The 26,668-nt window shown below is 39.7% G+C and overlaps 1 protein-coding gene across 6 annotated transcripts in view; it reads right to left on the reverse strand.

Annotated features, from left to right (window-relative positions):
- The window catches only part of MAP3K7CL (MAP3K7 C-terminal like), a 45,617-nt gene that overhangs the window by 5,970 nt on the left and 12,979 nt on the right, over window positions 1-26,668 (reverse strand). For all 6 annotated transcript variants that reach the window (XM_069578215.1, XM_069578204.1, XM_069578172.1 and 3 more), the window contains 2 exons: window positions 22,191-22,252; window positions 10,312-10,427 (listed from right to left, as the gene is read on the reverse strand). In XM_069578215.1, the coding sequence (XP_069434316.1) occupies window positions 10,312-10,427; window positions 22,191-22,252 (178 nt within the window). The remainder of the gene's footprint in view (window positions 1-10,311; window positions 10,428-22,190; window positions 22,253-26,668) is intronic.

The following is a 26,668-nucleotide window of genomic DNA, read 5'->3' on the forward strand; positions in this document are numbered from 1 at the left end:
TGTGCACTGGTGTTGTTTAGTCTGTAAGTCCAGTTGGGTTCTTTTCAATCCCATGGACTGTAGCTCCCCAGGTGCCTCTGTCCATGGGACTTCCCAGGCAAGAACCCTGGAGTGGGTTGCCATTTCTTTCTCCAAGGGGGTCTTCCTGACCCAGGGATTGAGCCCCCATCTCCTGCATCTCCTGCGTTTGTAGGAGGATTCTTTAAAGGCCCAAATCATTATGACTGGGGCACCAACTGAAAGTGTAACCTCGTAGTCTGATGAAATCTGGGATACTGGGATTTCACATAAAGCTCAGTCCTAAAATGAAAGAATCTCCTTGACCACATCTCCGCCTCTTGGAGCAAAGTGAAGAGTCACGTCACTTCTTTGGCCCTTCGACTCAGTCACTCAACACATATTTGTTGAAATCCTATTACAAGCCAAGCCCTGGCCTCCAGTCTCGATTGGCTAGTTATCAGGAAGCATATCTCACCTGCTGGAAAATGAACGCGAATTCTATAACTTACCCCAAACCATCTTATCTATACTAGACATTTTAGGAAAGAGGGTCGAATTTCGTTCCCTCATTACTACATACCCTGCAAACACTTGTGGAGAAATATCCTCATTCACTGTTTCTTTATAACCCTGTAAACCTACTTTCTGAGGGCTGCGTAAATATTCCCAGAAAAATATGCTGGGAATGAAAAAAAGCGAGGTTTGGTTTTCAATGTTTGCTAACTGTGGTACTGTGGAAAGAAAACTTCCCTGAAGTCAAGCAAGTAAAACACGTAAAACTGAACTTCCACCATCTGGCCCTTCCCTGCCCCTCACCCTCTTTGTCCCCAATCTTTGAGAGTTTCCCCAGAACACAGGTTAAACACCTCTGAGTTCCAAAATGTAACACAGGAATGTCCCAAAGAAATAAACGTTTCTTGTGAAATAGAAAAACCTCTTGCTGCTGGAAATTTCAAAACAAATTAAATACCATAACTAAAAACAAATCAAATAGGGCTGTTTCTAAACTGACTTTACAAATCTCTTTCACTCCATTTTCTCCATCCCAATATATTCCCCTCAGTGAGATACTGCTCCCTCAAGCATCATTTTAAATACTTTTAAAAGATGTGACGGGACTTCCTTGGTGATCCAGCAGTTAAGACACTGCATTTCCAATGCAAGGGATGTCAGTTTGATCCTTGGTTTGGGAACTAAGATCCCACATGCCATGCAGAGCAGCAAAAAAAAAAAAAAGACAAGAAATACAGATCAGATGTTAATTGTGATATTCCCCCTATGAAAACCCTTTTCTAATGTTTTACCATTAAAATTATATATCCTTTTTTTTCAACTCAATAATAAAAAGACAACTCAATTTAAAAATGGGCAAAGGATCCAAATAGACATTTCTCCAAGATGTCATAGAAATGTCACAAAGCACGTGAGAAGATGTTCAACATTTTCAGCTATCAGGGAAGTGTAAATCAAAACCACAAAGAAATATCATTTTATACCCACTAGCATGACTATAACCAAAAAGACATAATAAGTGTTGGCAAAGATGTGGAGAAATTGGATCATTCATACATTTCTAATGGGAATATAAAATGGTGCAGCCATTTCAGAAACAGTCTGGCAGCCCCTCAGAAGGTTATGGGGCTTCCCTTGTGGCTCAGCTGGTAAAGAATCCTCCTGCAACGCGGAAGACCTGGATTCGATCCCAGGGTTGGGAAGATCCTCTGGGGAAGGGAAAGGCGACCCACTCCAGTATTCTGGCCTGGAGAATTCCACAGACTGTATACTCCATGGGGCTGCAAAGAGTCGGACACGACTAAGTGACTTTCACTTCAAAAGGTTACACATGGGACTATCACAGGACCCAGCAATTCTACTCCTAGTAAAAGCGAACTGAAAAGATACATCCCCACAAACACTTCCACATGAATGTTTGTAGCAGCATTATTCGTAATAGCCAAAAGTGCAAAGAATCCAAAGGTCCATCAACTGACAAATGGATAAATAAACGTGGTATAACCATACAGCAGAACATTATTTGACAATAAAAAGAAATGAAGCACAGTTGTATCTCATTTTATTGCACTTTGCTTTATTGTGCTTCACAGATACTGTATTTTGCTTTGCTTTTTTTTTTTTTAACATTTGCTCATTTTGTGTCTCTGTATTACATTTTGGAAATTCTCAAAATATTTCAAGCTTTGCCATTATTACTGTATTTGTAATGGTAATGGTAACCTGTGATCCATGATCTTTGATGTTATTATGTAAAAAGACCACAATTCTCTGAAGGTTAGTATTTATTAGCAATGAAGTGTTTTTATATTAAGATATGTACTTTTTTGGGCTTCCCTGGTGGCTCAGCAGTAAAGACTCCACCTGCGGTGCAGAAGCTGCAAGAGATGTGAGTTCGGTATCTGGGTCAGGAAGATCCCCTGGAGAAGGGAAAGGCAACCCACTCTAGTATTCTTGCCTGGAGAATCCCACAGACAAAGGAGACTGGCAGGCTACAGTCCATAGCGTCACAAAGAGTCAGACACGACTGAAGCAACTTAGCGCGCACACATGTACTTTTTAGACATAATGCTGCTACACATTTAATAGATCACATAGTATACTTAATAGATTAATAGTATAAACATGCAAGTGAAGCGAAAGTGAAAGTTGCTCAGCCAAGTCTGACTCTTTGAGACCCCATGTACCAGGAGAAAACAATGGCACCCCACTGCAGTACTTTTGCCTGGAAAATCCCATGGACGGAGGAGCCTGGTAGGCTGCAGTCCATGGGGTCGCTAGAGTCAGACATGACTGAGTGACTTCACTTTCACTTTTCACTTTCACACATGAGAGAAGGAAATGGCAACCCACTCCAGTGTTCTTGCCTGAGGAATCCCAGGGACGGGGGAGCCTGGTGGGCTGCCGTCTATGGGGTCACACAGAGTCGGACATGACTGAAGTGACATAGCAGCAGCAGCAGCAGCAGCAGTACTATATAGTCCATGGAATTCTCCAGGCAAGAACACTGGAGTGGGTAGCCTTTCCCTCCTCCAGGGGATCTTCCCAACCCAAGGATCGAACTCAGGTCTCCTGCATTGCAGGCAGGTTCTTTCATATTCACTGGGAAACCAAAGAATTTGTGTGACTCTCTGGTGCGATATTCTCCTTATTGCCCGTGGTCTAGAGCCAAACTTGCAACACCTCCAAGGTCTGCCTGCACTGACACATGCCGCAACACAGATAAACTTCGAAAACAGTACACTAAGCGCGAGAGGCCAGTCACAAGAGACCACAAACCGCGTAATTCCGCTTCTCTGAAATACCCAGAACAGGCAAACACACAGAGGCAGAAAGTAGCTGAGTAGCTGCCAGCGGCTGGCAGGAGGGAGAGGAATGGGGGCTGACTACTCAGTGCACCAGGTTTGTTTTGGGGGGTGATGGAAATGTTCTAAAATTGTGATGATGGTCGCACAACTCTGAGTCTACCAAAAACCCCTGAATTGTTTCTTTTGTTACATAACATTTTTCAACCCAAATTTTCTAAGAGTTTACCTCTTTTCCTGATATTCTAAGTCAATCTTCCCACCACCACCACCCCAGCCACACCCCACAGCATGTAGGATCTTAGTCCCCCAACCGGCAATCTAACCCTCACCATCCCCTTCCCACATTGAGTGGAAGCTCAGAGTCTTAACCACTGAACCACCAGGGAAGCCCCTCTAAGCCAAACTTTTAAACACTACAGCACCTAACACAATGTTTCATACATAGAGCAACAAGTGGTTTCTCCTCTGAATGAGATAAAATACAAAGCAAACTTTACTAATTATAACTTTAATTTTAGAACTAATTATAGTTTAACTATACCTTCTCTTTTTTTTTTCTTTTGCTGTGTCGCATGACTTGCAGAATCTTAATTTCTCGACAGGGATTGAACCCAGGCCCCTGAAGTGGAAGTGCAGAGTCCTAACCAATGGACTGACAAGGAATTCCCAAAAACACATTTTTAAGACATGCAAACAATTCAGCGATAAATTTCAAATGTCATAAAATATCTGTAGGAGATTTGGGTTGACATATACGCATTACTCGGAGACAGCAATGGCACCCCTCTCCAGTACCCCTGCCTGGAAAATCCCATGGATAGAGGAGCCTGGTGGGCTGCAGTCCATGGGGTCGCGAAGAGTCAGACACGACTGGGCGACTTCACTTTCACTTTTCACTTTCATGCATTGGAGAAGGAAATGGCAACCCACTCCAGTGTTCTTGCCTGGAGAATCCCAGGGACAGGGGAGCCTGGTGGGCTGCCGTCTATGGGGTCGCACAGAGTCGGACACGACTGAAGCAACTTAGCAGCAGCAGCAGCAGCATACACATTACTATATGTAAAAATAGATAACTAATAAGGATCTACTCTATAGCACAGTATACTACTATACAGACTCCTCAATAAGTCTGTAATGACCTATATGGGAAAGAATCTAAAAAAGAGTGAATATATGTATGTGTGTATATGTATATATATACATATATATTTATATGTATGTATAACTGACTCACTTTGCTATTGTAAATCAACTATATCACAATAAAAATTTTTTAAAAAAATACTAAAATAGATAAAAATGGAATTCTAAAAAATGTTCAATTAACCCACAGGATGGCAAGGGAAAAAACCAAGAAAATGGCAAGAAAAAAAAAAAAAAAGAGGAAACAAAAAGAAAACAATAACAAAATAACCAACTCAAGTTTATAGCCCAACAACAACAACAAAATCTCATTTCTATGAGTTTCCATTACATACACAAAATTTATATGCATTCTATAAAAATGCTCATATTTATTGAAAAAAGTATGTATATATTTTATGTTACTATATTTGTACTTATATAAATATATTTATTCACATACAAAAGAGTTAGAAAAAATAGGCAAAAATGATAGTAGGAGTTTTGTAAAGATGTCAGACTTATTGGTACATTTTTAAAGCTTTCAGTAAAATTGTCTTTTTTTTCCAACTGAGAAGAGAAAATTTTCCAATGAAAGTAAGAAGCAGCTGTTTGTATATCACTAATCAATAAACCAGAAAATATTCTTTAAATTAAATTCACCTTATTGTGAGTTTGTAATCTTAGAAAATGTTTGATTTTCTTTATCCACCCAATGGACAATATTTAAAATAATATATAATCAGCTTTTCTCTCCCTTCTGTGAAGTCTCTCAAACTAGATCCAGGGAGACCCCCTCTGGAGATGAGAGTGAATTTCAGTTTAACCTGTGCCCACATGGCTCCGACATGTAAAAACTCTCTTTTAAACACCTGGGTTAATATGGACAGTGCCCCTCTCAGTGTGGTATGGAACATTCACTGCACAACTGAACGCGGTGGCTGTTCTCTTTTTTAACGTTTTATTTTGTACTGGTGTATAGCCAATTGACAATGTTGTAGAGTTTCAGTGGACAGCAAAGGGACTCAGTCACATACATCCATTCTCTGGATGTATATATATCCAGTCACATATATAGATATACATATAGCCATTAGATAGATATATCCAATATATATATATCCATTCTCTGCCAAACTCCCTTCCCATCCAGGCTGCCACATAATACTGAGCAGAGTTCCCTGTGCTATACAGTAGGTCCTTGCTGATTATCCATTTTAAATACAGCAGTGTGTACATATCCAACCCAAACTCTCTCACTAGCCCTTCCCCCATCCTTGCCCCCAGCAACCATAAGCTCCTTCTCAAAGCCTGAGTCTATGGCTGTTCTTAGAGAAGGAATGTGGGGAAGTTTTACAGCATGTCTTTATGGCATAAGTTTGCTATCATTTTATCTTGCTTTGTAAGCCATCTTGTATAGGTTTTTCTTCTATGCAAGACTATAAATTCTGTGAAAATGAGGACAGTGTAGGACACATAGTAGATATTTGGTATGTATAGATGGGTTAGATAGAACTGAAGGAAGCCTTTTGAAAGACACAACAAATAAATAAAATGTTTAAAAATTAAAATAGAACACCTGGATTAGCATCTCTCTGTGCGTCTAGCTTATGGTAGCCGATCACCAGAAGCAACGTAATCAGTCACATTTTATTAAATAAAAGGGAAGAAATTCTCATCCAAATGACTGAAAAATGAAGAGCTGATCTATTTCGGTCAAATCCATTTGGTCCACTCTATTTTGACTAAGTATCAACAACCTCAGATATGCAGATGATACTACTCTAATGGCAGAGAGTAAAGAGGAACTAAAGAGCCTCTTTTTTTTTTTTTTCTTTAAAGAGCCTCTTGATGAGGGTGAAATAGGAGAGGGAAAAATCTGGCTTAAAATTCAACAATCCAAAAACTAAGATCATGGCATCCGGCTCCATCACTTCATGGCAAAGAGAAGAGGGAAAAGTGGAAATAATGACAGATTTTCTTTTCTCAGGCTCCAAAATCATTGTGAACAGTGACTGCAGCCACAAATTTAAAAGACAATTGTTCCTTGGAAGAAAAGCTATGACAAAGCTAGACAGTGTATTAAGAAGCAGAGATATCACTTTGCTGACAAAGGTCCATCTAGTCAAAACTGTGGTTTTTCCAGCAGTCATGTATGAATGTGAGAGTTGGACTATAGAGAAGGCTGAGTGCCGAAGAATTGATGTTTTCGAATTGTGGTGTTGGAGAAGACTTTTGAGAGTCTCTTGGACTGCAAGGAGATCAAGCCAGTCAATCCTAAAGGAAATCAGAGTGTTCATTGGAAGGACTGATGCTGAAACTGAAGCTCCAATTCTTTGGCCACCTGATGCGAAGAGCCAACTCACTGGAAAAGACCCTAAAGCTGGGGAAGATTGAGGGCAGGAGGAGAAGGGGACAACAGAGGATGCGATGGTTGAATAGCATCACCAAATCAATGGACATGAGTTTGACCAAACTCCAGGAGACAGTGAAGGACAAGGAAGCCTGGCATGCTGCCATCCATGGGGTCACAAAGAGTCAGACACAACTTAGCAACTGGACAACAATCTTCCTAAACAAAAAGACCATTTAGGAAAATATCTGTTGCAAAATGAATTTCTACTTCAGTAAAGTGAAAGTGAAAGTGAAGTCACTCAGTTGTGTCCAACTCTTTGCAATCCCATGGACTACAGCCTACCAGGCTCCTCAGTCCATGGAATTTTTGAGGCAAGAGTACTGGAGTGGGTTGCCATTTCCTTCTGCAGGGGATCTTCCCAACCCAGGGATCGAACTTGGTCTCCTGCACTGCAGGCAGACACTTTACCATCTGAGCTACCAGAGAAGCCCTCTTCAGTAAAGTGTTAAAAAAAAAAAAAAAAAAATGAACTGCACAAAGCTTTTGTAGGACCAAGCTCATTTTTTTACAAATATAAAATACAACCATACTTCCAGTTTTAACAATTTATCTTAGCAATTCTTTACTTGTGATACTGACTCCATATTTTAAATACAGACCATACAAATTACAAATAAAAAATGCTACATGGTGGATATAATGATCTCCTATAATCGGCCACTATATATCACCCCAACTCATATTTTATCCTATGCTCAACTCCCTATTCAGTGACTGGGATACAAAAAGAGGTTAAAGGGTATGGAGCTCTGCAGGGAACTAGACAAGAGTCAGAAAGACAGGACATACAGTTCAGTGATAGTGATAATCACTCAGTCGTGTCTGACTCTGTGACCCATGAACTGTAGCCAGTAGACTGTAGGCCCCTCTGTCCATGGGGTTTCTCAGGCAAGAATACTGGAGTGGGTTGCCATTTCCTTCTCCAGGGGATCTTCATGATATAGGGATCAAACTCACATCTCCTGCATTGCAGGCAGATTCTTTACTGCCTGAGCCCAGTCAGTGAGTAACTACTGATAACACTCGCCTACAAAAAGTGCCCAAAGAATCATTCCAGTAAGTTTTTCTTCACCCAGGAAAAACGCTGATCACAGTGGGATGGTTGGGGAGGGATACAGGCTAAGTTCTTTTCAAGGGTAGCATTTGGCCAGATGAAGAAGAAGGAAGGAGACTCTAGACTGAGCCTGGTGTGAGCAAGGGCACTGAGACAGAAAAAGTGAATAGGCGAGAATGAGCTAAAACATTCTGCAGAGGTACTAACCCCATACTGAGGCAGATCTCACAATCTAGGTGGAGAACTTCATGTCCTTCTCTAGCAACATGAAACCACAGGCAGGGAAACCAGTTAGAATATTATGCTGACCAAGATTTGAAGTAACAAGTCCCAATCCCAAATGGCAGAAACCAGAATGAATAAGAAGGACTTTGAGAGATTTTACCAAAAAGAAAGAAAATAAAGAAAGAATCTGGCCTTTGTCTAAAGACTAGCAAATTACTTATGGAAAAAAAAAAAAAGACGACATCATAATTTCAAGAAAACTTCAAACCCTTTCAAATAGGCTTGAGAGAGAAAGTAAGACGAGTTTTGCAGAAACAGCAAGAATATGTTTCAATAAGAGAGCAATGAATCATTCTCATACTGTCCTATTGCATTTTTTGATGCAGCATACAAAAATATACACTTACAAAACATATAATTTAGTGGGAAAGTCTTATATTGCCACCTCCCAAAAAAAAGCTACACATGGGGCTAATTTAAATAACACTATACCTTCAGTCTAAAATATTTATTATTTACAAATAAATACATAATTTACCTGGGGCTTTTTTTCCTATCACAATACCATAGTTAACACACACATACACACCAACAGGAAGATACATTTATAAGCCACTGATAATATAAGTCCTCCTTTAACTTCATCACTGGTTACATTATTAATAGGCATCTTCAGTTCCTTTATGTCACTTTTTGAAGGACTCAGATTGTGTGCAAATGTACAATCGAAGCATTCCAACCAATTTGTGAAAACTCTTAGACCAAAAAGAAAGTCTCAGACATACAAAGGAAAAGTTGTGTTTCTCATCTCCTCATGAGCATCTTTCAATGCCCTATAGCCAAAAGTCCAGGTATGACTTTATGTTTGAAGGAAAGTAAGGAAGTAAGAAGATATTTGCAACATGCCAACTGGTCTTAGCATAAATGACGTCCAACCCTAAAACCAGTGCTGCTCCCCACAATATTATCCTGTCCAACTACCATTCTGGAGAGTCTTCAAAGGGTCCTGAGAGCTTCATAAATCTCTCAGTACAAAATGTTTCCCTTAGAGTCATTTGAAAATTATGCTTTATATAAGTATAAATATAAATATGTTGGATACCATGTATCACTCCAGCAAGAAGAAGAAGAAAAGCAGAAACTTAAAGACTCACAATATGTTTGGCTTATGTGTCACTCATTCACCAGAAATTTATTCAGTATCTACATGTTATGTACTGTGCTTCAGGAAAATGATGGTGGGAAACACCTGACTATCCTCCCTTTTTAGGACACTTAACCACTTAGCAGGAGATGCAAATATTCATCAAAAGATCTCCCTAATAAATGTGTAAAGTACACACTGACCAAAGCTATGAAGAAAAAGTGTCTGAGGCTTTGAAAGGATGAAAGAATGGGGATCACTGAGTTGATATCGGCAGAATTTAGTGCAATTGAGAAAATGGATACATGAATGGCTGAGTCCCTTTGCTGTCCACCTGAAACTCTCACAACATTGTTAATCGGCTATACTCCAATACGAAGCAAAAGGTTTAATATAAAGAAAGGAGAATTCAGAAGCATAAAGTTATGAGTATGTAAAGTGAGAATGCTTTAATTAATAAACTGCCTAACTCCCTTCAGCAGAACTTTAATGATAATAGAAGCTGCGAAGACTAAAAAAAAAAAAAAAAGAAAACTTACTGGACTATTGAGCTATAAAATGCAGTTAATCAACTAATACATTTACCTTATCCCAAGGAGCTATCCCAGTGGCTTCTTTACCTGAGGTGGGCATGCCAGCATTAAAGCATTAATTAAAATCCACCCTAAGACAAAGTGCCCTGGGGCCTTTGAGCACATTCGCAAGGAACATCATGTGGCTCTAGGTGGTGTTTAGCATCTCTAATTTCCTGAATTAAAGAATGCTCATTAAAAAGTTAAGTTTCGAGTAGGACACACTCCCCTGGTCCCTCTGGCCACTCTCTTTCATCTAGCACAGTTCTGCTTGTATCACTCCTAGAATCACAGATGAAGGCACAGAAGGCCTGAACCACAGAAAGTTCTCCTGCCCACCTGTCTCCTTCCCTCTCGCCCCCATGCTCAACCTGTCCTCCCCTACCATCCACAGTCCATGAGCAGCAGTCAGTGGTCAAGAATGAGGGTATCCGGGGCGGGGGGCGGAAAGTACTTACTTTCTTTCCTCCAGCAGGGCAATCTCCTTTTTCACCTCGCGGTATTCTTCTGCTATCTGACAGTGCTGCTTGTACACCTGCATGGATTCCACGGAGTCATGACAAGGCGGCAGAGGCTTTACACACACAAAAAAGAGAAATCAGTCCGTTTCCTTGTTGCAGAATAAATTACCAACTGCCGTGCTATCCTGATGATCTTTAGAGGGAGAGGTTTTGCAGGAGAATGGCATTGTCAATCCACACTGGACAGAGACTGGCTGATTCTATTTGACTACAAATGGAGAAGTGACCCAATAACCCCCCACCCCCCACCGCATGCATCTTCCAGTGTTATTCCAGGGCACCCTCAGGCCCAGGCCAGAGCTCTGAGACCCATGACAGGTCAGTTACCTGCCATGCACTGAAAAATAAGTCCCCTATAATTCTAAGAATCTTAAACTCTGCTTTAGAGAATATTTTGGTTGTTTGTTTCAATCACCCCTTGATTTCTATTCCTGATGCCCAGAGGCATAAATGCAGCTTGTAGAGAGGAGGAGCCCTACAAGAAAGGAATCCAATAAACTTACTTACAAAAAAAATAATAAATATATAGAGTCACAGAAATAGAAAAGAAACCTATGGTTACCAGGGGAGAATAGGGGGAGGAATAAGTTGTGAGATTGGGATTAACATACATACATCACTATACATAAAATAGATAACTAATAAGTGCTTACTGTATAGCACAGGAAACACTATTCAGTCATCTGTAAAGACTTTTTTTGTGAGAAAATAATCTTAAAAAAATAAGATGCATGTGTATAACTGATTCACTTTGTTGTACATTTGAAACTAACACAACATTGTACATCAACTATACTCCAAGAGAAAAAAAAAGAAAGAAAGGAATCCAAACTAAAGAAATGATGCTGGCCTGGAAATAATGGTTGCAACAATTAACAAACCATATGAAAGACCAAATCACAAATAAAACGGTGCTTACAACATGTGCAGGCAAAGAGAACAAGGATTCCTGTCTGTGCTTTTCTCCCATCCTTGAGGGGTACAACAGCCAGCACACAAGTTTTTCTAACCACAACATGCTGACTTCTTTCTAGAATTTATTTTTAAAGAACTGGCTTTCCCTCGGTTCGCAATTCTAAGTTCTAATTAGCAGCATGTTATTAAACACATTACTTTGAGAAAAACTAGATGACATTCTTTTAAAGAGGTTTGTAATCACCCTTTTCAATTATTTATAGAAAAATGTTGCATAATATCTGAGAAAGTGTTAGTCACTCAGTTGTGCCTGACTCTTTTGCGACCCCAAGGACTCTAGCCCATCAGGCTCCTCTGTCCTTGAGATTCTCCAGGCAAGAATACTGGGGTGAGTTGCTATTCCCTTCTCTAGGAATCTTCCCAACCCAGGAATCGAACCCAGGTCTCCTGCATTCTTTACCATCTGAGCCACCAGGGAAGCCCAATATCTGAGAAAGATGACTTAATTGTTATACAGGCTCTTCTGTCTAATCTTCTCTTCACAATATTCTTAAATATGTAAGCTATGTGTCTGACTAGGTTACAATCTCACTAATTTTATATTAGTAAATGAGAAATAATGAATTCCTTACTATTTGTGCCTCTCATTATATTCTTCAAGAAAACTGATTTCTTTGGGTGTCATATTTCGCAGTCTCACCCAAGATGCCAAAAAAATTCTAGAAAGTTCTACAAAATTCTATAAAATCTGACTGATAGATAACCCTTCCTATTTGTCATGAAGCCTTCTGAGTAGAGATCTTCTAAAGGAAATAAAATTCAAAGCAGATGTGGATGAAATGAACCTTTATGTGGAACATCTGTTGTGTTCTAATCTATGGAAATTAATCCAATAATTCTATTACGTAGCATCTTTCCCCACTGCCCCATGGACACATTCACAGCATAAACTCACCCTGTTGGAACCATTATGCTTTTTTACAGTGAAATAAATTGCAAAGTAGTGCCCAGGAGTATTACAGTACAACTCACCCCAGGAGATAAAGCCATCGCCAAAGGCATTCAGAACTCCTGGCTCCTCTAGTCTTAGGAATCACCACCCCCTCCTCAATTTTCACCTGTTACACTGGCAAATGACCAGGTGTAAGAGTAAGCGTAATGAAAGCAATTTATTCTGGGTACCCTTGCCAAGCTGCTATTAAATCACCTGTGCCCTGTTAAAGGATTTGCCTACTGGAAAGCCCTAAGACGCAACGCATCCTATTTCCTGCCCTTATGAATACTCATAAACTATATTCAGCTCAGCCCATAAGCTGCCACATGGAGGTACCCACACGATGAATTCAGCATAGCCACCTATGTGACAGCCAGAAAATTCTAGGACTCCATGCTTGCATGCCAAAGAGGGTACAGATGAGAGAAGTCACGGAAAGGGAGCAATGCCCTTCGCTGCTATAGTTTAAAAGGAACACTGAAAATTACAGATAATAATTTTCTTAAGAGGCAAGAGGCCTGTTTTCCCCCTTGGCTTGCCAACATGAAATGCTTTTTATTAAAGGGACAAGGTTTTCATGACTTCTTTTTTTAATGGCATTGTTTTTCTAAAAGCTTTTTTAAACTAATTTATTTAACTTTGTGGCTGCATTGCCTGGCATGTAGAATCTTAGTTCCCTGACCAGGGATCAAAAGCGTGCCCCCTGCATTGGAAGCGAGGAGTCTTAACTATTGGGCCACCAGAAAAGTCCCTAGATTCATCTTTAAATTATTCAAATATATGTGTCTTCTTGGTTTATCATGACTTTAAGAAAAAAAGCCCAGCTAAGTCAGAACCAGGTAATCCCTTGTATATTCTAAATGATTTTCTTTTATGTGAACCATTTAAAAAGTCTTTATTGAGTTTGTTGTGAGATTGCTTCTGTTTTATGTTTTGGTTTTTTGGCCACGAGGCATATGGGATCCAGTTCCCTGGCCAGGGATTGAATTTGCACCCCCTTGCACTGGAGGGCGAAGTATTAACCACCGGACCACCAGGGAAGTCCCTGTTGGCAGTTTTTAACTGTGGGAAATTTGAAGATGTTTTTATGTGCTGGTAGCATGATCATGCTAAAGGGACATGAGGAAAGGGAGCTTTTCAAGATATATTCAATTTCCTCACACGCTCTCATTAGGCTGACCATGCTATATATCACAATATTTTCAAGACTGCCCACAATTAAGAAGTTTTTCTTAACTTTTTAAAAAGCCAAAAATACTTCATGTTCAGGGTTTCAGGGAGTAAAATGATGTCAGGGTTCACTTCAGTCTCCTGCCCCTAAGAGCTCTGTCTTCACCCAGCCTGACTTCTAACTCAGCACCAATACACATTCTTCCATTTGCATGAGAGCACTGAAGAGCAAAATAGATTTTTTTTTTAAGCAAGGCGAGAAGTGATATTGCACAACCACCACAATATTGTAAAATTATCTTTTTAAGTTGCCAGGGGCTGGTGCGTGTAAATGAGGAATAATTGGTTAATGAGAATAGAGTTTCAGTTTTGCAAGATGCAAATGTTCTGATGATTGGTTGCACAACAATACAAATATACTTAACACTACTGAACTATACCCTTAAAACTGATTAAGATGATAATATTTATGTGCTTTTACCACAACTTTTTAAAAAGTTAATGGAAAACAAAAAGTATCATGAGATCCTTCTGCTGCCCCCAACCCATCTTCCAAGCATCGCTTACAGGATTCCCCATCTGAGACTCACTTTGTTCACACCCTATCTTTCTCTCCTTCCCGAATTTCTCCCCAGGGAATTAAAATTTCCCACCCCTTTATAACTTGAAACTGTGTACCACTAACCCAAATGCTGCTGGACAAACCAAAGTGCCCTCTGGTCAGCAGGACCCACTGTCTCTGGAATGGCATTTAACATCAATGGTCATTTACCCCATTTCAGGAAACTAATCCAACAGTTTTCTAAGCACATATTGTTCTCATCCCAACAGGAGTTTACCTGATATAAAGACAGAACTACAGAGTAATGGGATGTGTAGCCCAGCAGGACATAGCCCACTCTCACTGTTTCATGGTATAATGTGTGTGTGTGTGTCTGTGTGTGTGTGTGCGCGCGTCATACCATATGGCCTTCACCAAAAGTGAGTCTCTCTTCCCTTCTTATAAGCCCTCAAAATGGGAGACAATATTTAACCAACAGAGTTCACTGAATAAAGTGTTCGCCTGAGGAAATAGGTTCCTAAAATTCAAGCACAGGAATCAGGTTTCCAATTTTAAAATGGAGCTACTAGTAGGCTTACGTCAGGTGACATTTAAAACACTGGCGCTCATGAATCAATCAGTCACACGCTGATTTAAGATATTATTTAGCATGTGCTCACATTAAAAAAAAAAACCTAAAAAATAATGTAAAAGAATGCCTGTAGTAACCAGATGAAAAACAGCTATTAATTTCTTGGAATAATAATTAACACATTTTAAAAAATTTTAAGTATAGTTGATTTATAATATTTTTTTAGTTTCAGATGTATACAGCAAAGTGATTTGGTTATATAAGTGTACATATACATATATATATATTCTTTTTCAGATTCTTTTCCATTATAGGTTATTACAATATATTGAATACGTATCTCTGTGCTATACAGTAAATTCTCATTTATCTATAACACTTTTATTTTTTATTTCAATTCTGTTTGCTTGATTTTGACTATTCTCTGTCAAGAGATTTTCCCATGCTAGGAATGGACAAGCAATAAATAAACTCCATGTTGACAGTGAATTTCTTTTCACTTCATGAAGAGAAATTCTCCTTGTTACTTTCTCCACAGTTACCCTAAATTCTCCCTTGGTTTGGATGCATGTATTGCCCATTCTTATTTAAAGAATGAAATACTGAATTTCAAAGAAAAGGAAGCCAAAGATACCCTATTTGAGTCAGGGACTTTGGGAAGGTCACATACACACTGCTATATTCAAAATGGATAACCAACAAGGACTTATTGTATAGCACAGGGAACTCAGCTCAATGTTATGTGCCGCCCTGGATGAGAGGGGAGTTTGGGGGAGAATGGATACATGTATATGTACGGCTGAGTTCCTTCATTGTTCACCTGAAACTATCACAACACTGTCAACCAGTTATACCCCAATATAAGATAAAAGATTTAATTTAAAAAAATCCCGAGTATACAATCATTTGCAAAAAAGAAAAAACTGAAAAAAGAAAAGAAAATGAAAACATAGAAGTATTCGTCGGGCACTAGAGCGCAAACTCTGCAAAACTGCAGAAACAACTTTTCCGATACACTCAATATGTGGTTTCTGGTCTACTCACAACACAGCCAGTTCTAAGAAGGTTAAATTAAGACCTTCCCTCGACAGTGTCTCAAGCCAGCATTGAAACGCACTTTCCCAAGACACAGATTGGGGTTTGGATGAAGTCAGAGCCCCAGAGAAAGCAGTTCCTCCTCACCCCCATCCCTTCCCTCATCCTGCCGCTGCCGAAGGATAGAGTTTGCAAGGGCTTTAAATTACACACCAGCGTGAGTGAACCACTACGATCTCTGGTATCCACCCCAATCATCAGGACCAATTTAACAAGATGAAGTAAGAGAGAAACCACAGGCTCCTGTTCCAAGAATGCTGGCTTGAGCCACACCATCCTATCCATCGTTTTATAGCTAGCTCCTCCCGAAATGGACTCTGTCCTCTGGAAAGAGCCCCGTGGGAACGGACCAAGCCAAGCATCTCTCCGCAAGGGGCAAAGCCAGCTTAAGCATTTCCGTTTTCTACTTGGCTTCTTCAAATACTACTGGCCCCATCCACTTAAAAAACGTAAGAATTTAATTTTCCTCTCCCAGCTTCCCACACAGAAGATATATTTAGAGAAATAAATATTCTACAGTTGCTGATCAGACTTATTTATTCCTTGATTCTCCATGTTATCTTTATTTTGGGGGTAGCACAGGGGGTGTCTGGTTTAAATTTTGTCTCATTTCAATGCCCCCAAATGAACAAGTGTAATTTGTCATAACTAAGTAGAAAACCACAGTCAGGACTAACTGCCATATTTGAAAACTCTTTTATCTCGGAATTGTAAATTTTTTTTTAATATTTTAAGAATTGACATTTCCATAGTATCTACATCATGGTCAAAGTCATCACTAAGTAATAATTATAGCATATCTTATATATTATATAACACATTATATCATTACATATTAAATATGTATAATATAATATTAATCATAAAATTTTATATATTGTTATACATATATAATTTTACATTACACATAAATAAAATTTTATATATGTATAATATAACATTATATTGTATAATATTGGAATGAAGGATATTTAGGTCAATTCTATCAACATAAGCAGTATTAAAGGGACAGATAAGTCGAGTGTCCCAAATGTCTCTGAGAATGCATAGCCTAAAAACTGGGCTGCTCAGAAAATAATAATAATAAAGGTATCATTGTAAAGCTCCAAGTTATCTATATATGTTTCTGTGTAGTCACAGCAGCCCCCCCCAAAAAAATAGCTGTAATATACTTTTTAATACATGTGTGAGAGAGAAAATGGCAGAACTTTTTTTAGCGCTTTATCTGGATGTTCAAGAGCAGTGTAGTAGAATCCTGGAATGTTCATCATCCATTTTCTACCATCTCTGTTTCCCAGACAGCAAATGATATACTGATGCAAGACCTAACAGAAGTTTCAGGAGAGACTGCTAGGATAACAAGACACTATAGCACACAACCAAAGCTAAGAAATTGGCTATTTGTGGAGGTGACATCAGTTTCTGGACTTAACAAACTCTGTCTGAGAAAAAAGCAAGTTCAATGTGTACCGCGGAGACACCTGTTACTGTCTTCTCAGATTAGATGGAGGACTTTAGAAGGGATTGAAGCTATTGCTCAATTTGGTTTGAAAAAAAAAAAAAAGTCATTGTTTTCCAAATATCTTAAAGAAGAGGCCATCTCTATTCCTAACTCAAAAATCCAAAGAGATGCTTCTCTCATTTCATTTTACACATATGAAGATACTAGTACTTCAATAGTTCATTCAATAAACAATTTCACTAAAGCAGGAAATTAACATTAATTGAGCAATTATTTTGCCAAGCACTGTGCTATACTTATTCGGCATCTCATTTAATTTGCACAATGATATGAGATATTTCCTCTACGTTCCAGGTCAAAAAAGTGAGGTTTGGGACTTCCCTGGCAGTAGAGTGTTTAACATCTCAGGGTTTCCAATGCAGGGGATGTAGGTTCAATCCCTGGATAGGAAACTAAGATCTCACATGCCCCATGGCATGGCCAAAAAAAGAAAAAAACTGAAAAAAAAAAAAAACAGTGAGGTTTACAGAAAGGAAATAACATGTTCCAAATTACAAAACTGGTAGATGGGGAGCTATGGTCCAAATTCAGCTCAGCCTGATGCCACTGTGCATACCCCGGTTGTTGTCACTCCCCTTAACAAGTTTATTACAATCTAGTTGTTGGCATGTCCTCCACCTGATTATAAAAGCATAATCTTCCCAAGGTAATAAAGACCACAGAGCTTAGCTTTGGATCTTCCATAGGTCAAACTACAATCTCCAAAACATAACAACGTGGTTAAATTTTACTAATAAGATTAATTTGGTTCTGACCAGACCCTGGGACTGTTAAAGGATTGTGCCATCCTTCAGAAAAGAGAGGGAGGTCAGTCACAGCCTCTTCTTCAAATAAAAGGAAAACAGAGGCCTAAAGAAAAGTTATGGTTTTCATTCATTCTTACAAGTGGACATAGAGTTGAACCTCCTTTCTTTTGACAGTATGGTCTAAACTAGCTCTGCCCAAACACTGCCCCTAATGGACATGGAGAATTTAGAAACCAAGTTCCAGGAAAGGAATCCACACAAAATAGAATCAACCTACCATCTGCCACTGGGCTGCGGCCTATATAGAGTTGCTCATTTTAACACCTACCTTACCCCCAAGGTCTCTTGCCCAACGTTTTTCATTAATAGAGACATCAAGAGAAATGTTTGTCACTGCTATTCTTGCCCAGGGCTTTTTTTGGCTTCTGTGAAAATAGAAGCACCATGAATTACATGCTCAAACATGTCCAGATTCTTGGCAAAGCAACTGAAAAATCTTAGGGGTCAAATCGGTGGTAGTGTAACTACCAAATACTTTATAGCTGCATTTTATAAACTATGAAAGAGTGTGTAATGGACATCCGAAAGCCAGAACAGACTTTACAAGTCTGTTCTACAACCACAGTATAGCAACCTCACAAATCAAACATTCTCCACCCATCAATGTAATTTAAGCAGCCCATAGGTTCTGCCACAGTTGAAAAGAAAAAAATGTTACCTAGATTCAGAATCAGAGATCTAGTCAGAAATAGCAAATTTATGTGGGCCAAAATTTGACTCACGTGTTTCATCCTTAAAGCAGAGCCATAATAGTTTACACAAGTGTTGCAAGGATCAAATGAGATCATTTGTGGCGAAACACCCCTTGTCCAAGTGACACTCAATGTGCATGAGTGGGATTTAAATGCAGAGAGCAGGGCTAGCAATCATCACCTAGCATCAATTATTTTTCATGTTTATAAGGCTCTAGGGCTTCCCTGGTGGCTCAGATAGTAAAGAACCTGCCTGCAGTACAGAAGGCCTGGGTTAGATCTCTGGGTTGGGGAGATTTCCTGAAGAAGGGAATGGCTACTCATTCCAGTATTCTTGCCTGGAGAATTCCATGGAGGGAGGAGCCCAGCAGTTTACAGTCGATAGTATCACAAAGAGTCAGAAACTTTCACTTACACTTTTTCAGAGACAAGTAAGAATCAGTTCATTCTCAAGCAAACAGTTACAACCACAAAGCACTCATATACCTCTGTAACCTAACTTTTATTCTTCTGTAGAGGATTATGATGGTCGGTAAAATTCCAAGAGCCATTATTATGTGATGAAAGCACAAGGAACTAACTGTAAAGACAGCCTGCTCCACGGAATCGATGGCTCCTTTCATACATAAAGCATTTTTATTGCTTTCAATATAGAGACTTTCTGCTGCAGAGTGGCTTAAATTTATATGCTTATGCTAAGCATAGAAATAAGAATCTGCTTTTAGATATAGCTTTGTGTTAACATTCCCCTCTCAATCCTTACCTTCTTATATTTTAGTCACTCATACCCTAGAGTGTACAATAAAGGTAACAGACAACAGTCTTAGACAGAGGCAACCCTAACCAAATGGCTTGACTAATGGTAAATGTTTATAACAAACTCAATCAGATCCTTCACCCAAAAAACAAGCCCTCACTTAAGTGCTTTTAGTTGTACTGCTGGGAATATTCTCTCTAGTCATGAAGTGGTAAAACAATACTATAGGGACTTCCCTGATGGTACAGTAGTTAATTAAGACTTTGCCTTCCAATGCAGGGTGTGTGGGTTTTACCCCTGGTCAGGGAGTTAAGATCTGGCGTGCCTCATGGCCAAAGAAACAAAATATAAAACAGAAGTAATATTGTAATAAATCCAGTAAAGACTTTTAAAATGTCCCACATCAAAAACTCTTAAAAAAAAAAAAGAAAAAGCAATGCCATATTTTAGGGTGGGAAAGTTGAGGGGTGTGAAAGTTGAGGGGTGGGAAAGTCGGGGGTATCATAACCCCTGAAGCAGAAGACAACCTCTCAACTGACTAATTCATTAAAGCTCAATGAAGATGAAATAGTCTCACTGGATTAAATAATTAAATAGACTTAATTTCTAATATATGTCAAATGGGATTAAAGCTATAAAATTCAAATGGATCTTGCAATACTTTAACAGAAGCATTATCTGGATAACTTCCAGGGGTGCTATGAATCCTGTGAAGAATGATCTACCAGTCAGAGAAGACCATTAATGTTCCCAAAGGAAAAAAAAAACTGTCAATACAAAAAAGTAGAATTCACAATCCACACTATTGATGGGGGAATAAGAATCTGAACACACATTCACTCTTTTATTTTCAAAATATGTTAACTCCTTAATTTCAGCTGACTCCTATGATACTAAAATAGCTTTGAGGTAACAGTAAAATAAAGGAGAAAAGCTGTGACTGGGGAAAAAAATAGAGTTATTGTTTTGCAATCCCAGCTACACCACGAGTAGCACATACCCAGGCCTCTGGAAGGACAGAACCTAAGCAAGGGGGGCTGTATGTCATGTGAACATGCCAGACTGGAAAGCAGAGGAACGGCTGAGTTGTCCTCCATCGTGAGACGAGAGGTTGGGGGGTGGGGTTGTATCTCAGGAATCAGAAGAGCTGGGTGGAAGATCCTACATGGGGACGGGAGAGGAAGGAGGTACTGTAGGTAATAGCTGCAGAAAACATATTAGAGGAGAATGGAGCTGTCTTTTGACAGCTGTGTGGTCATAACCTCCTACCTCCTGGACCACCTTCAGTAATCTCTACATTATTGATACGGCTCTGTTGGCACGCTTTCTATTGGAGGGCTGGGACGATGCCCAGGACTGGGCAGAGATGAGGTAAGGGCTCCTCCAGGAGGTCTGATCACACCTGATGTTGGCCCGTGTTGGGTCAGCACCACGTCTAGTCAACATGTACCCATGATGGGGACATTTTCAGGGGACTACCCCAGCAGTGGAGCACCACTCCTCAGACCCAACCTAGGTGCATCCAGATTACAAAAAAAGGACCCCATCTCGGGATGCACAGGGCTCATTCTTGGTTCTTTCCACCTCTGTCAAGGGCTGTTCTGGTCCAGGGGTCCCAAATTCAAATGACATTAGGATACCAGGCACATCCACAAATGGGAAAACTGCCAAGTGTAAGTCAAGGAGAAACACCAGCTGGGAACTAACTGGAGGTGGTAGAACCCCCTGCCCCTGTCAAAGATTTTCAGAATTGGTATTTAGTGAAAAAAAAGTGGTGACTAAACAAATATCTGTAATGGGATTCCAGACCCCTACTAGACTGGTCTAAATGTGACTGCAAAGTGAAGTACTCAAGAGAACATCTGACCCAAGGCCAGTATCCAGTATTTTCAGCAGAATCTCTTCCTAAAGTCATCTTTCTGAAATCATCATATATCATCTGAAGAAAATTAATGCGTCATAAATTAGCTCCTTCCAAATAATTCTGGTGTATTAAAAAGAGGATATCTTTGATAGGTCATCCATAAATTATGCATAGAAAATATCAGATTGGCCAAAAAGTTCATTGGGGTTTTCCATAAGTACATAAAGTATTCAGAAGATTTAACTTAAAAATAATTACATTCTATTAAGAATTCTCAGAGAACTTGGGAGGAGATAAGGGTGGAGTTGAGAAATGAAAATTATTCTGAATCTTGCCACACATGGCAAATCTCCCTTGTAGTTTATCACTAAATCACCAATCCACCGTGGGCCAAAACTGCAATGGCCCAGAAACATCCACAGGTAAGGAGAGCAGGGACCAGACCATCCCCACACTCCAAAACTCCTTCAAAGGAGGAGCTTGCTATAACAACTTAGAGGGGAGGGAAAGGGTGGGAGGTGGGAGGGAGGGGACCTATGTACATCTATAGCTAACTCATGCTGATATATGGCAGAAATGAAACCAACGTTGTAAAGCAATTATCCTTCAGTTAAAATAAATAATTTTTTTTAATGTAGGAACTTTTTTATACCCTGAGTTCTTAATATTCTTGTGCTATAGCCAGGTAAACAGACAGGGACATTACCTGAGAGTTCATGACTGTGGAGTCCTAGTAATACAGACCTTGATGATGTGAAATCTCCACTCTGTCTACAAATCAGTCTTTCCCAATTAGATGACTTTTCCATTCACTGTATTTTATGAAACTAAGGAGAAAAAGTGAAAGACTCTATAGAAAAATGCTTACCTGTAGTTGCTGCTCTAATTCTGGAAAGACCAGAGGAATGGTATCTTCAGGTGGTGTATCATCTAAAATATGAAAATAAAAATTCTTCACTATGAGAGCCCTTTCTCTAGGGAGAGTTGTCCTGCTGTTACCATCTTTGGACCTTTAAACATCAGTTAGGGACAGAAAGAATGCAGAAGGCAATTTTGCTCATTTTTGGTACACTGTGCTCTCTCTGTCCCAAAATTTTGCAAGCAGAATCCTCAAATGCTCAGTCTGATAGTTCCCCAATGAAGCACTGCTTGTCTTTCAATACTCTGACGTTAGCCAAAACCAAAAAATATGATATGCAGGAAAGTGCTTTATTTAATAAGGTGATAATGAGGTGGCCAGGACAACTGCAAGAGAACAGAAGAACGTGTGAGTGAAAAAGAGAAGTGTTACTTCTGCCCTGAAAGACTCCAAGGGCAGCCAGCTTTGATGGGTTTGCCCTCTGCCCTTACCACAACCCACTGCCCTTAATGCAGGAGAGTCCACAACTCTCCACTGGCTACCCTCCACTGGCTAGTGGCAATAGGCAGGTGGGGACTTCCCCAGTGGCCCCGTGCTGAGAATCCAGCTTCCAATGCAGGGGACGTGGGTTCAATCCCTGGTCAAGGAACTAAGACCCCACATGCCAAAGGGGCCAACTAAGCCCATGACACAACGAGAAAGCTCACACAGTGCAATTAGGGAAAGCCCAAGCACCACGAGGAAGACTCGGTACAGCCAAAAACATTAAAAATAGGCAGGTGCTGCTGGATCAAAAGGTGGTTCACAGAAGTATCAGAGGAAACCTGATGAGCTTACCCACATCTCTTCAAAAATCTGCTGCTGCTATCCTTGCTGTAGCAATAAGGCTAACCTCCTTAGACAAAAAGACTATGGGAATTGTACCAGGCAATCACTGGGCAGGAGGAAAGGTTTTCTACAGCAGAATTTCTGAAAGAATTCATGCCAGTTGGATTCACATGGTAAGAAAAACTGTGCATAGAGCCAGAAGAAAGTACTTCTCAAGAATAATATGACCTTGAAGTAGAGTGTTTTGCCCCTCACTAGGAAGTTTAAAAGAGTTATGGGATCTAGAGTAGTGAGTAGCTATTGGTGTTCATTCTATTATTCTGTACAGATAAAAACAGAACTATAGGGGACTTTCCTGGCAGTCCAGTGGTTAAGACTCCGAGCTTCCAACGCAGGGGGTACAGGGTCAATCCCTGGTCTGAAAACTAAGATCCCACAAGTCTTGAGGTGTGGATAAAAATAATTAACACATAAAATACAAACGAACAAAAAATGAGAAAATTCTGAACAGAAAAGATAGTTTTTTTAAAAAAAGATAGAAGTGTAGTGGTTCCAGTTGAGACTTAACTAAGCAATTTTAGCATTAATAAAGACTGTCTTTAAAGGTTTTCTAAAAAAAAGAACATACTTCTGACCTTTAGCCATGGTTTGAAAGGACAGCCCTCTTGTCAGGAGAACCTCTGTATCTCTGGCCCTGTGGGTCCACTCACCATTCATTTCCAGTCCTCTCCTCACTGACAACACCTACCCCAGGTATGACTATAAGAATAAGATGCAATACAGGTGAAAAAAATAATTGAACAGCCAAGTCTATTTTAAATTATAAGAAAGAAAGATCGTGGGTTTTTTTTTTATGTTCTCACTACCATAACCAAATTCATTATAAAAACCATTGAAGTTCTATTTGAAACTCGAGAAGGGATATGGGCCATACACAATGCAAAATCCAGCATCCTCTATCCACTCCTTGACAGCACAATCCAAATAAAATGCAGTAGACAGAGTGTGGGCTTCCCATGTAGCTCAGCTGGTAAAGAATCCACCTGCAATGTGGGAGACCTGGGTTTGATCGCTGGGTTGGGAAGATCCCCTGGAGAAGGGAAAGGCTACCCATTCCAGTATTCTGGCCTGGAGAATTCCATGGACTGTTTAGTCCATGGCGTCGCAAAGAGTCGGACAAAACTAAGTGACTTTCACTTTCATCCAGAAGAGTTCCGAGTTTCTGAGGGATTACATTTCCTCCAAGACACCAAAGATAATCACCAGAAAGATGATTCAAACAAGGACAGGATTCATCCCTGCCAAATGCCTCAAGAGCATCTGGTACATTTTATCCAAGAGTAGTATAAACAACAATGAAAGTGTAACAATACCCCCACTAAGAGTGGCTTCAGACAATAACAAGGTGGTACCAACTGTGAATTCATCTGTGTCTGTACCTACCAGACAATGCCCCCATGTTCACTGATACTATGCAGCTTCAGAGGGCAAGTAGAAACGGGGGACCTTCTTCCCAAGACCCTCGCTGCAGGCTGGAGGGCCATCTCACCTTGAAATGAGGACAGTCAATCCCCTGGTCCTTTGAATGGACTCTTCCTACTCAGAAGTGACAACTTCTGCTCAATATTTTGTGACTTTTTCAATCCATCTCATCATTCACAAAGAATTGGACAATAAACAGGGTTTTTAAAAAAAGAAATAGTCCTTGTTTCTATTGACTCTTTGGAGGTAGCCTTTATTATAAAACCTATCATTTGTAAAACAGATTTTGGTTTAAGGTGCATTTAAATTGGCTTCAATAAAACTTCAATAACTCAAAGAGGAAAGTGTTAGTCGCTCAGTCATGTCCAACTCTCTGTGATCCCATGGACTGTAGCCTGCCAGACTCCTCTGTCCATGAAATTCTCCAAGCAAGAATACTGAAGTGGGTAGCCATTCCCTTCTCCAGAGGATCTTCCCAACCCAGGATACAAACCCAGGCCTCCTGACCGCAGGCAGATTCTTTGCTGTCTGAGCCACCAGGGAAGCCCCGCACAGAGATTAAACATCAACAATAACCCAAATCATGATTATTTCAGCTCATTGAGCTCAAGGCCAGCAACACTGTTTGGCATGTGTAAACGGGAACTTATTCTACTTTGGCACCCCAACCCTAATAGTCATGGATGAGCAGGCACTTGTTAGGAGGAGAAACCACTCGTGTGAAGTACCAGAGTAGATAGTGCATTCTAGAATTCTAGAAGACAGGCCAGGAATGGAACTCAAGGCTTCCTGGGACTTAATCCACCTTGTTCCCTGTGAAATCACACTGCTTCCTGCTTAACTATAAAAAGGGGAAAGGGGAATTATTCATCTTTATTACCGTAGTAAACAGCAAATATCTGGTGTGACTCAGAGTTAATAAAGCCCATTATAAAAATCTGTCATTATTGATACTAACACCATATATAACAGAAGCATATATATGGAACCAAGTTGACAATTTTGCAGATAAGTAAAGGCTTAAGATTGAATTCCTAGAGTTGAAAAAAAAAAGTCTGATTGATTGACATAGAAATAAACACATAAAAAATATTTCAGAAAATAAAGGCAAGATTTTTGTTAAGGAATGGATCAGGTTGGATTAATCCGGGCAGGAAATGGCAGTGGAAACAAGAAAACCAAAGACAGATGTAAGGAATTGGCTGCGTTTAAAAGCCAGTCCTGTATTTCACTGCCTGATGCCATCTGGTTTAGCTGGCATCCCTGCCAGCCAGAAATTTCAGGGCTTGCAAAGCTGCTTACAAAGCTGCTCCAAGTTGATGCGTGGTGTGTTTACTTTTAAACAGTGGCTGCCTTCTCTGACTGGTTTTAAAAATAGGCAAATATTCTAAAAGCAGAATAATGAATCACTGGATCGGGCCAAAATGAAAGAAGAAAAATGACTCAGGCAGACTAGTAGCACAGCTGTTCCACAAACATTTGGCCAAATCATTGTAAAACATTTTGACAGTGATATCAGATCAGAGTTCGTAAGTGCAGTTAGGTTTGTTTTGACAATTCCAGAAGCACAAAGTAGAGTGTACAGTAGCTATGTAAGACACCACCTTGGCAAATTTGGCTTTTGTTTAAAAAAAAAAGGAAAAGGAGAGTAGCTGCTCGATATGCGTATAATGTGATAAAAATCAGAATGCAAGTACATCTTTTAAAATGTATTTATTTACCAAATATTTATTGAATACCTCTTATATTCAAGGCAGGGACTGAGGTTCTGTGCTCAACTGGCACATCACTTTATCACATTTTTAATGCACTAAGAAAATAATTCATAGGCTTCCTTTTCAAAATGGCACTGTGGGCTTGATGGATCAAGCAAAATGTAGCCCCAGGAATTTATAAAAGGATGAAAGATAAAGGAAAGAATGAAAGAGACATTTTTTTTTTAATAAACAGATGTTCACTGCCTGTTTTGCAAGCACAATGTGACTAAGTCAATGGTACTTAAGATAGAACTTTCTGATTGGTATCCCAACCATTATGACATACCATAGTACATTTTATGATGGGCTTGTCTAAGCATCTATTTAGCAGCTGTTGGATTGCTTTGGTGGTTATTCTGTTTCAGATTTCCTTAAATTGTCTGCTCTGTGATTCTCCATGAATGGGATAAGCAAGACCCA

This window comes from Ovis canadensis, chromosome 1, assembly GCF_042477335.2.
Source record: "Ovis canadensis isolate MfBH-ARS-UI-01 breed Bighorn chromosome 1, ARS-UI_OviCan_v2, whole genome shotgun sequence".
NCBI lineage: Eukaryota > Metazoa > Chordata > Mammalia > Artiodactyla > Bovidae > Ovis > Ovis canadensis.